At 46.5% G+C, this 12,624-nt stretch overlaps 1 protein-coding gene across 1 annotated transcript in view; it reads left to right on the top strand.

The window, feature by feature from the left end:
• Positions 1-209: 209 nt before the first annotated feature.
• HDAC7 (histone deacetylase 7) overlaps positions 210-12,624 on the top strand; it is a 964,197-nt gene continuing 951,782 nt past the window's right edge. Inside the window, exon 1 of the mRNA XM_030198155.1 lies at positions 210-350. Coding sequence (XP_030054015.1) covers positions 326-350 — 25 coding nt within the window. The 5' untranslated portion in view covers positions 210-325. The remainder of the gene's footprint in view (positions 351-12,624) is intronic.

The raw sequence follows: 12,624 nt of genomic DNA, 5'->3' as shown, positions 1-12,624 counted from the left end.
CTTTCCGCTCTTCTTCTTGCACAACCTCTTCTCACCTCCCATTTTGCTTCTCTCCTCTCTCATTCTCTTCCCTTCTGTCCCACTCCTCCTTTCTCACCTCTTCTCCCTTCCCTTTCTCACCACCTCCCTCTTTTTCTCCTCCTCTTGTTCCCTCCAGCTGTCTTTCGCCCTCCCTTTCCTCCACCCCTCTCTGTCTCTCCTTCTCCCACCTCCCTTCTCTGTTGCCTGCATAGAGCATCTTGTGGTGCTGTAAAACAAACTCTCCCCTTCTGTGGGAGAAGCCTGGACAATGCACCAGTGCCTGTCGGACATTTGATATTTCTGGATGTACGGTCGGACTCTTGGGGAGGGTAAGTACCCCAGCAGGGCTGGCTTGTCCATCAATAGTCCATTGTCAGTCAGGAACAGATTTTACAGGGGCTCCTTCTCTTTGCCTAGAAAAAGAAAACATTGAATCTGAGGAATTTGTTTTACTTGCTAGCTTCTGTGTCTCGTTTCCTGTGTCTCCTTGTAGGCATAGTACACCTGGCAGTGATGTGCCGTGTAAAATTATTTTATGAAAACAGAGAAGTATCTTATTATGTAGAGCAGAGCTGGCATGAGCTCCATGAAGAATCTGGTTACACTTCACATCACCGACACTTCTTAACTCTAGCATCAATGTGCCACTGGGCTACTGAGTGCCACAGGGCTAAGATTTCATTCATCCCAATTGTCCGGGTTATCCAAAGTGGCAGAAGCAGAAACTAGCAAAGAGTAATTTTAGTAATTGACTACTTCCTTCTCAGGGGGTGTGTTTGCATAATTCTGCCAACAGAGCGCCTAAATCTGGCATTATAGTTATTTAAGTCTCTGAAAGAATGAAGGTGGTAATATAACTTTCTTGTACTATAAGCTGAGTGAGGTGGGATATTCTCCTGCTGGATGGCTATTATCACTGTACTTATACATACTGAATTGCAGTGCACAGTACTCAGCCTGTTTCCAGTGACATAGTGGGACTAACAATCAGCCTTGGCATTTACAACACACCAGACGAAATCCAGGCTGTAAGCTGGCCACAGGCCAATTTGACTGGTCCATTCGGTCCACAGTTGCACCAGTCCTGGGCTGGGTTGTCACGGAATATTCCATGGAAGATTTGTGGCTCATGTGTGTCACTGCTGCAGGTCCAGGTGAAATCGCTCCATCATGAGCTAATGATGGGGAGCTGTAGGAGGGAGGTTTTTCCACACAGTAGGGGTGCCACTGCTCCTTCTGTTTCTGTTATGCTGTTGTGCTCTTTGCTTTGAGTTTGATCAAACTTTACCTGCACTTCTGCGTTCCTCCTGGCAGTGTGCAGGCAGCTGTTGCAGACACTGTGAAAGATCAAAGAGAGTGAGTGCAGATGTCAGAAGGTGAGAGGCCCGGCACACTGCACCGGATCTGTTATAACCGCAGGAGACACAGGCTTGTATGCATGTAAGCACAGGCACCGACTCCGTGGGTGCTCGAGCACCCCCAATATTTCACCCACTGGAAGTTCGTTCACCCACCGGAAGTTCGTTCCCTCCCTCCCTCCTGCCTTCGAGTTCCAGGGCCCCTCCCTCCGAATTTTAAAAGTAATCTATTTTACCTCGTCGGGGTTAGGGCGGCAGCAGCGGTAAAAAGCATGCAGGCTCGGCTTGGTGCTTAGTTCAGTTTTCCCTTCTCTCTCTCAGCTCTGGTCCCGCCCTTGCGGAAACAGGAAATGAGGGCGGGACCAGAGCTGAGAGAGAGAAGGGAAAACTGAACTAAGCACCGAGCCGAGCCTGCATGCTTTTTACTGCCTGGAACTGGAAGGGACTGGAACTGGGAGGGAGGGAGGTGGGCCTGGAACTCGGAGGGAGGTGGAAAGGGACGAGGGAGGGGGGATGGGGGGACAGGGGAGGGGGAGAGAGAGGGATGGGGAGGGGGAGAGGGAGGGGAGGGGGACAGGGACAGAGGGGGAGAGGGGGAGGGGGAATGCACCAACTGTAAAAAAAAAAAAAAAAATTCAGCACCCCCAATCATTTTGAAAAGTTGGCTCCTATGCATGTAAGGGTGTGTGTACTATGTACATATGCATGCATGAATATTTGCGTCTATGTGCAGGGTCCTGGGTGGCTGTTACTAAAAGGTGGGAGAATTAACAATTCCTGTTAAAGGCAATTTTAGCTGACATCTCTAGCACCATCAGGAAAAAAAAACCCCAAACTGCGCTGTATTATACGGAGAAAATCATTTTTGTCTATTTTAACTATTTGCCTTTTGTACAACTGCCAGCTGTAGGTGGCATGTACTGCATTATGAGATTCTCAAAATCTGTTACACACGTTCCCTTCTTTGGTCAGTGTGGCATCTTCATGGCAGCCGCAGTCTCTGGGAGGGCCAGGAGAAAGGAGGGGGCTTCCTAAGGATTACTTATGATTACCCTCAGTACCCAGGTCTTTCCACTCCGCTGGCAGATAAAAGTAAGCAGTTTCTTCAACCACTGAGCTGAACAATAGAAAAAAAATGTGCCTGCACAGAAACTGTAGCTATCAGGCTTATTTTTGAAAGAGAAGGGCGCCCATCTTATGACACAAATCGGGAGATGGGCATCCTTCTCTCAGGGTCGCCCAAATCTGCATAATCGAAAGCTGATTTTGGGCATCCTCAACTGCTTTCCGTCACGGGGACAACCAAAGTTCACGGGGGCATATCGGCACCGTACCGAAGGTGGGACTGGGGCGTGATTAAGAGATGGGCGTCCTCGGCTGATAATGGAAAAAAGAAGGGCGTCCCTGACGAGCACTTGGCCGACTTTACTTGGTCCATTTTTTCTTGCGACCAAACCTCAAAAAGGTGCCCAAACTGACCAGATGACCACTGGAGGGAATCAGGGATGACCTCCCTTTACTCCCCCAGTGGTCACCAACCCCCTCCCACCCTAAACAAAAAACTTAAAATTTTTTTTTGCCAGCCTCAAATGTCATACCCAGCTCCAAGACAGCAGTATGCAGGTCCCTGGAGCAGTTTTAGTGGGTGCAGTGCACTTCAGCCAGGCGGACCCAGACCCATCCCCCTCCTACCTGTTACACTTGTGGTGGTAAATGTGAGCCTTCCAAAACCCACCCAAAACCCACTGTACCCACATGTAGGTGACCCCCTTCACCCCTTAGGGCTATGGTAGTGGTGTACAGTTGTGGGGAGTGGGTTTTGGGGGGCTCAGCACCCAAGGTAAGGGAGCTATGCACCTGGGAGCAATTTGTGAAGTCCACTGCAGTGCCCCCTAGGGTGCCCAGTTGGTGTTCTGGCATGTCAGGGGGACCAGTGCACTACGAATTCTGGCTCCTCCCATGACTAAAGGGCTTGGATTTGGTCATTTTTGAGATAGGCGTCCTCTGTTTCCATTATGGCCGAAAACCAGGGACGACCATCTCTAAGGTCAACCTAAATGTTGAGATTTAGGCGTCCCCGACCGTATTATCGAAACGAAATATGGATGCCCCGTTCGATTATGCCCCTCCACATCATTTTAGTTTTCTGTGTTACTGTGTCTCATTGCTTTGCAGTAAAACTACACCTATTAAAGGGCGCTTTGAAAGGACCTGCAGGTAAACAAAGAAATGCGTGAGGCAGTACAATACAAATACAACTGCAACCCACGCTGGGAAACACAAAATTATGATCTAGTGCTGTTGAAACTTAATGGTTTATACAAATTCTCCAGGTTTTAAAATTCCCACATGCAAAATGGAGAACTTTCCTTTGTCATTGTCTATTCAGACCTATGACCTTTGTAGAGAAAATTAAAGCTATATCATTTCAAAAAGACAACTTTATAACAATAATAAAAAAAGGTTTATGACGATTGGCTATATGGTAATGTAAACAAACATGACTCTTACAGGAGAAATCCTAAAACACATGACAATGGACATGTATTTCTGTGGTTGGAGGCTCACTGTTTGTTGACAATGATATTATACTACAGCAGCCAGACTGATCAAGAATGAAAAGAAGTTTGCATCTGTAAAAGTTGTGGATAATTGGCATTCTTGATCACTAAGAATTAGAAGGAAAAGAGCTGACCCTGTGACGTAGGCCATTGTGCTGAGTATTGTGGCATGGCAGACTCAGGTTTCAATGTGCTATCAGGTCCAGCAAAGATTAGGCATGGACAGATCCTCACATGGGCCAGGGCCCGGGCCCAGGCCCAGGCCCAGGGGCCCAAAGGTCTACAGAAGCCCTTCTCATTCTCAAGGCAGGCTTTGCATAGCAGCCTAACCATACAGTCCAGTGGTTTTGCTTTTCAGTAATGTGCTAAATCTAGTTATAAACTCTGCTGAAACTCTGACGTTTGGCATTTATTAATGCGCGTGTCAATACCCTATAACACTAACCTGATGTTGTACGCATACTTGTATAAATTTAAAACATTTGCACAGTTGCATGTATATTGTGTTCTTTGTGTGATGGGTAGTAAAACTATGTACTTGGCAGTTGCGGCCGGGAATGTCAGTGGGGGGGGGGGGGGGGGGCACCTATGTGCTAGACCCACAAACTTGTGATGGTCCTGGAGGAGGGGATGGAGATTAAAAGAAAAAAAGGTTGAAAAATAAATATCTATATTTGGCACCATGGATTCAGTGTACAATAAATAGGCAACCTCAACCAATCCCATGTAGTGTAAAACCTAATTTTCTACTGATCAGGGCAGGATTAAGCATAGGCAAACTAGGTTGTATGTTGTTCCCAAATATTTAAGAGAGGACTCTCACATGTGCGTATTCAGGGGCCAATGCACAAAAGTCCCCGTAAAGCAAACTAGGCTGTGTGTTGTTCCCAAATATTTAAGAGAGGCCTCTCACATGAGCTTATTCAGGGGCCAATGCACAAAAGTCCCCGTCAAGCACCACTCTCTATTTCCACCTCGATAAAAATTATCCGATGTGGAAATAGCGAGTGATGCTCAAAAAAAATCACATGCAAATGAGCTACTCACAAAAACAGCGAACACCTCTATAGGGGGAAAGCCAGTCATTAAGCTACACTTGCGCAGAACAGTCAATCACTAAGTGTGGCTGCTCTGGTTATGCTCAGTATGTTACCCAAAGCTTTCATACACACATACAAGCTGCATGTATAAAAGCTGTGAGTAGCTTTTAGTGCAGGAAGGACAAAATCCAGGGGCCCCGGGGCTTTGTCTGCATGCTTAGGGAGCTCTGCAAATCACTGCAGTCTAGCCCATGGTTTGCAATTTTTTGGGTGTTGCCCTCAGCAGCAGGCAGAGCTGTGTTCACATGGTGCTGGGACTCCCAAGTCTCACCCCCCCCCCCCCCCCCCCCCCCTCCGAAGCAGGCAAGCCTCTAATCTGATGTGACTTTCCCAAGTGATAGCAATCTGGCAGGACATCTTACTGGCCTGCTTCAGCCTTATCTCAGGTCTTTCTGGAGGTGTAAAGATGAAGATGGCAGATCGGATACCTGTTTCCCAGGGCCCAGGACCCAGCTCTGCAAGGGTTTCTCCCCTAAAGAAAACTCCTTTGCATATCCCAATTCCCCCTGGTTGAGATTTGAAGGGCTGATCTCTGCAAGAAAAGAGCACATGCCTGCTGAGAGAAGCCACCATCACACTAACAACAGCTCCTGACTGCCTGTAAAAATTCTACGGTAAAAGGTATGGGCTAAATTTTGTGCATCATCTGTAAAGGGCTGTGCATCGTTCAGAATACTCATTTACACTGTAATCAGCTAATTTGCCTACAATTCTTGTTGTATGCTGCCGCAAACAGTAAAAAGGTCGCTAAGCCCCTTTGTGCATGACTCGCTAAAGATCGCGCTTACTATATCGGCTGGAGCTGGTCAAAAACGCACAGTGCTGGCCCAGTAAGTGTAGTGCATTGGGCCCTCAGTGACTCTGAAGGTTGATTTTTGCCCTTGTAAGTTAGCTTCTGGTAGAAAGAAAGGGGAAGGGAAAAGAAAGCACTAGAGCCACTGCTGCCCACAGAGCTCTGTCTGGTCTCCTTACTACACCCTGTTTATTAATCCTTCAGTCCACTTGAGGAGTTGATAATCAGCACACCTTACCTGCTGCTCCCTCCTTTGCTGGGTTTTCCTCTACAGTCAGAACCACACATGACAGGAGGTTTAATTGAGAACTGGAGATGGTACGAGGCTATCTAGCCCATTATACGGGTTGAAGCCAGTGGGCGGAGCTTGCTGGCGGTAGGCAGAGATTACCACCACACTGGCTCACCCAAAACAATAGCAAAAGATTATTAGAAATAACGGACTGCCTATGTGTGGTCCATCTGCAAAAAGTCAAAAGCTGTTTCAGTTTATTTGAAAGCTTCCCATATGTATAGATATAATTATCATGAAATCAAAACTGAATATCACTACAACAGCTTCAAAAATTATTGTAGCTGGTAGAAACAGCACTAATAAAGGCTGTATTTTGTGCTCATTTTTCTACACTGTTCTATGTAATTAGAGTTAGAATATTTGCCCTAAGGAAAAAGAGGACACATGCACCACCCCCTGTCACACCCCGACCAGCCCCCTGTCACACCCCACCCTGCCCCGTCACACCCCCACCCCGCCCTGTTTCTTTGACCCTCCAAAGAAAGCCAGATTCCCTTTCTCTCCCCCATGTATATCCCCTCCCCAATTTTCCAGCATTCCTCCACCCACATGACTCTATTCACTACCCCTCCCCTCCTTTACCTTATTATAGTGCCCTGGTGGTCAAGTGGCCTCTTCGGGGCAGGAAAGAGCCCCGTCTTTCCTGCCCGGCGCGGCTGTAGACCTCTCTTGCTCCCAGCACCGATTCAATAAGGCTGCCAAGAGTTCAAGCAGTGACCATGCAAGTCTTCTGCGGAAGTCTCGTGAGGCTGCCGTTTGAACTCTCAGCAGCCATTTTGAAGCAGCGCCGGGAGCAAGGCAGTCTGCAGACGCGCTGGGCAGGAAAACTTTCCTGCCTCGAAGAGGTCACTAGAACACCAGGGCACCACACAAAGGTAAAAGAGGGAAGGATAGGACGTCCACCTGCCCGCCCGTCAGCATGCCTGTTTGTCCGCAAATCTGGACAAACGGGAAGGCTGGCAAAACCCACCCGGATGCCCGGCAGTGTCCTCAAAAAGAAGACATGTTCGGGTAAAACCGGACATATGGAGGGGTATTTTCGAACGGGACCGGCCATCTCTAAGGGCACCCATCTCCGAGGACGGCGCCACGAAGGGGCGGGGCCAACCGTATTTTCGAACGAGATGGCCGGCCATCTTTCGTTTCGATAATACGGTTGGGGCCGGCCAAATGTCAGAGATGGCCGGGTTTGAGATGGCCAGCCTCGGTTTTTGCCGATAATGGAAACCGAGGCCGGCCATCTTAAACCCAGCCAAATCCAAGGCATTTGGTCGTGGGAGGAGCCAACATTTGTAGTGCACTGGTCCCCCTGACATGCCAGGACACCAACCGGGCACCCATTAAAATAGCTCCCAGGTGCATAGCTCCCTTACCTGAGCCCCCCAAATCCCCCCCCAAAACCCATTCCCCACAACTCTACACCATTACCATAGCCCTTATGGGTGAAGGGGGCACCTACATGTGAGTACAGTGGGGGGGGGGGGGGTTTGGGGGGGGGGGGTTGGAGGGCTCCCATTTACCACCACAAGTGTAACAGGTAGGAGGGGGATAGGTCTGGATCCACCTGCCTGAAGTGTACTGCACCCACTAAAAACTGGTCCAGGGACCTGCATACTGCTGTCAGGGAGCTGGGTATGACATTTGAGGCTAGCATAGAGGTTGGCAAAAAAAGTTTTTAAAGTTATTTTTTTGAGGGTGGGAGGGGGTTAGTGACCACTGGGGGAGTCAAGGGAGATCATCCCCGATTCCCTCTGGTGGTCATCTGGTCAGTTCGGGCACTTTTTTGGGACTTGGACCTGAAAAAATCGGGACCAAGTAAAGTCGGCCAAATGCTAGTCAGGGCCGGCTTTCTTTTTTCCATTATCGGGCGAAGCCGGCCATCTCATACTACGCCCCCGTCCCGCCCCATCCCGCCTTCTGTACCCTGCCAACACGCTCCTTGAAGTTTGGCTGGCTCCGCGACGGACTGCAGTTGAGGCCGGCCAAAATCGGCTTTCGATTATGCCGATTTCGCCGGCCTTGAGAGATGGCTGGCCATCTCCCGATTTGTGTCGGAAGATGGCCGACCTTCTCTTTCGAAAATAAGCTGGATGGTAACCCTATAATACAGTAAATACATTTCCAAATTTCAGTGAGGATATCCTGTTTACTGATGGGTTCATCTTAACTGTGGTTGTTATCTGCCTTGGTAAGCCTGGTGTTATAAAGAGTGGAAGTAAAATTAAACTCTGCTTTCATTGGGGCACATGGAATCACATCTTCAAATAATCTCTTTGTACAAATGGATTACCTGCTGTTTTGAGCATGTTTCAGGGTCAAGTGGTTTTTATAAGTCAAAATAATAAAAATATTTTCTTTCATGCAGATCTCTCATTTGTTTAAAAAATACTAAATGGACTATAAGCCCCTAATGGAGTCCATTGGTTTTCTTATATTTTGTCCTTATGATGACTTATACTGTGCCAAAACTGGAAATACAGTGAGACAGAATAATAGAATTCAGTAACATCCAAAACTTACTGCTCTTTTTACTAAGTCGTGCTGTAGCCGTGCTAGCATTTTTAGCGCACATTAAAAATTAGCGCACACTTACACTAGAGACACCCATATATTCCTATAGGTGTCTCTAGCATTAGCGCGCGCTAATTTTTAGCACACCTTAGTAAACAGGGCCCTTATTAATTAACATTATAATTGTGTTCGCATTTGGGTAATAACTGAGAAAATGCTGTTGAAAAAGGACTTCAAAAAGAAATAAATATATATCATAGAACTGGAAAATGTTGGTACATTTAGACTGACTCTAGACTTCTGCATGAAGGTAGCTCTGCCCTCATTATTAAATATCTCTCTTTTAAATAGTAGTAATAAACAATATTAAGTGCATTTTTATAACGTACCAATTTTACTCCACAAAACAAAAAGAGCAAGTTCCCACAAACCATATTTCTCTTTTGATCTAGGCACAGGAAAAAAAAAGATTTTAAATGCTTCCAGGTTTCAACCGAATTCATGTTTAATGTGGGATATAAATGTCATAAATAAGTAAATAAATAAATAAATAGATAGAAATTCTGAATATTGAGCACCTGATTCTCATAACATGATGTCTGTTTTAGTGGCCCTTTACCAGTAGAAAAAAAATCTCTGCACCAATATAACACGCTAGGGTGTCCCAATAATCAGCCCCTCCAAATGACATACTGATTATGATTTATAACAAATTACCTATGAAAAGTTATTCCATTATTATACTTCCTCTGTGTACATCCGTATGCTGCACAAGCTGGCACGTTTTAAAATATAAGTGAGATTAAATAAAAATGCTACCAACAACAACAGCAGCTCATAGGTTTGTTTGCTTTGTTTTGAGTGTACGCAGAACGACGGCTGCACAGGGAAGGGGAAACACAGACAAACCTAAGTGGCTTCAACGTTTTGATGTCATACCACCTCCTGTTCTCAATCAAACCTCTTTGGGTTTTTAATTGACAGGAGACGGCATCAAGTGACAAGGCTGAAGCTGTAGCTGTCACCAACAATAAAGTACGACAACATGGATGCAGCAGCTCATAGATTTGTTTGCTTTGTTTTGAGTGTACGCAGAACGATGGTTGCACAGGGAAGGGGAAACACAGACGAATCTAAGTGGCTTCAACTTTTTGATCTCATGCCATCTCCTGTTCTCAAGCAAACCTCTTTGGGTTTTTAATTGACAGGAGACGCATCACGAAACAAGGCTGAAGCTGTAGCTGCTATCTTGATACACTAAAACCAAAACAAACTATTGGGTTTTTGTTGTTGTTGTTGCTTTTATCTTTCCTTTCATTGAATGGAGTTCCTTTCCTTTTCATTTTACTTGTACAGCGCTCTGATTTGCCTGAAGGGTGGTATAGCAAGTCAAAATAAACTAAACTAAACTTATTTTTAATAAACATTTGCTATTGTTTTGGGTGACTCAATATGGCAGCAACAGTAGCATATGGCAGCAACAGTAGCATACCTAGGTTGGCCGCCACCTGGGGCGGGTCACTGCTACACCCCCCTGGCCCATTACGCCTCCCCCCTCTCGGTGCATCACCCACCTTCCCCTCCTCCAAAGCGCACTATTCTCACCACGGAGCACTTGCATGGCTGCCAGTCCACTGCCCAGGAACAGGAAGTAACATCAGAGGGGGCAGGGAACTGGCAGAGCCAACAGCCGTGCAACTGCTCCATGCACCCCCTAGCTGCCTGCACCCAGGGCGGACCGCCCCCACTGCCCCACCCTTAGTATGCTACTGGGCAGCAAGGTTCGCCTACTGGCTTCAGGAGATAATGGGCCAAGCACACTCCCGCCATCTCGTCAATTAAAGCTCCTTGACTCAGGACCCATTTGTGGGAGTGTTAGCATGTATTTGTATTACAATGGGGAGCATATTGTGCATGGTTGTCTAGGGCTCACCAAAGGGTCAGTGCTATTCTGCTACTAATCCTATGTGTTGGATCCTTATACACGTACTATAAATACAAATGAAGCTTGTTCTTTAAACTCTGTTGATGCCAGGAAAATGTAAAATGCTTTACTTACTCTACATAGCTTTGTTTGGTTGTGTGTCCTCTATCTCTTCCCATTTTTTCCACGTTCTCCATTCTACTCTTATCCCTGTCTCTTCTTTCCCTCACTTTGACCTATCAACTTAGTTCTCTTTATTTCTCTCCCAACCTTCCTAATTACTATTTTACTTACATACAGGGCTATTCACTGTAGTAAACCATGCCAATGTTAACACAGGTTGTGCTAACTTTAACAAGGTTACCCCCGGATTCTATATAGTGCGACTTCAGTTGCATGAACAATTCAGGTCATATCCTGTATTGTGTGCGCAAGTTAATTATTTTAACAAGCCAATCAGCGCAGATAATTGTCAATTAATAGGCAATTATTGACACTAATTGGCTTTAATTAGAATGTATGCATACAACTTGCTAAGCGTATTCTATAAAGTGATGCGTGTAAATTCTAATGTGCACTGCCAAAAAGTAGGTGTGGCCACAGGTGTGGAATGGGCGGATTGTGGGCATTTCTAAAAATTATGCGTGCTGTTATAGAATACCCCTGCTCTCTGCGTAACTTAGTCGCCAGAATTTATACCAAGTTTTACTTGGCGTAAATTCCAGTGACATTTAGTCATGTGGACAGGCCCTAGGCATATTCTATAAACCACATCTAAAGTTAGGCATGGTTTATAGAATACGCCTAGGCGTATTTTTTTTCAGCGCCAATTTTTACAGCACCATATATAGAATCTAGCCCTTAATGTGTAAAGTTAGTGGATTGGCCCCTTCAAAATAATGAGGCTGTTGCAATTCACACGTTAACTTACATTAAAATTCCATAACCCATATTAATGCATGCATGAATTGCCACAGCTCTAAACTGTGTAGGTTTGTAAGGAATACAAATTAAATGCTACTCAAAAGACACATTTACTCAAAGCTGTTTTAGTGATATTCAATTTTACTTCATGATATTTATATCTAGATATGGGAAGCTTTGAAATAAATGCTAAGTAGTAGTAGTAGTAGTAAATAAAAAGCTGTCAAATAAATAAAAAATTTTTAAAATCCCTTATCCTCCACTTTTTACGTCACTGCCTAGCCCACTTGAATAGATGGACCACGCATAGGTAGTTCATTATTTTTTAATAAGTTTTGCTAATGTTTTCAATAGTGTTTGCCATTGTTTTGGGTGAACTAAAATAGCGACACGGTCCGCCTTACTGACTTCAGCCCTCACAATGGGCTAGATAGGCTCACGCTGTCTCTTGTTCTAAATCTAACCTCCATGGTTTGCCCTGGGCCCAACTTTGTCTCTCTGTGGCCCTGTGTGGGGCTATCCAGACAGTGCTCCTGGAAGTTGTAGGCGGGACTTGCAGAGGGAAGCTACGACGCTGCCAGCCAATCGCTGCCTGCACCGTTCGCCTCTGAGTCCGACGCTGGCTGGCAGGCAGTGAAGGAGGACGGCTGGGGGACGAAGAATCGCTGGATATGGGAGAGGTGAGGGCAGGGGAGAGACGGAGAATCGCTGCACATCGATGGGAGGGCAGGGGAGAGGCGGAGAATCGCTGGAAATAATGGGAGGGAAGGGCAGGGGAGAGAGAATTGCTGGACATGGGATGGGATGGGAGGGAAGGGCAAGGGAGAGAGAATTGCTGGACATGGGATGGGAGGGAAGGGCAGGGGATAGAGAATTGCTGAACATGGGATGGGATGGGAGGGAAGGGCAGGGTGAGAGAGAATTGCTGGACATGGGATGGGATGGGAGAGAAGGGAAGGGCAAGGGAAAGAGAATTGCTGGACATGGGATGGGAGGGAAGGGCAGGGGAGAGAGAATTGCTGGACATGGTATGGGAGGGAAGGGCAGGGGAGAGAGAATTGCTGGACATGGAGGGGAGAGAGGAGAATCGCTAGACGGGGAGGGGAGGACAGGGAAGAGAGAATTGCTGGACATGGA

This window comes from Microcaecilia unicolor, chromosome 3 (assembly GCF_901765095.1).
Source record: "Microcaecilia unicolor chromosome 3, aMicUni1.1, whole genome shotgun sequence".
Classification (NCBI taxonomy): Eukaryota; Metazoa; Chordata; class Amphibia; order Gymnophiona; family Siphonopidae; genus Microcaecilia; species Microcaecilia unicolor.
This window is presented reverse-complemented; position numbering and strand designations above follow the sequence as displayed.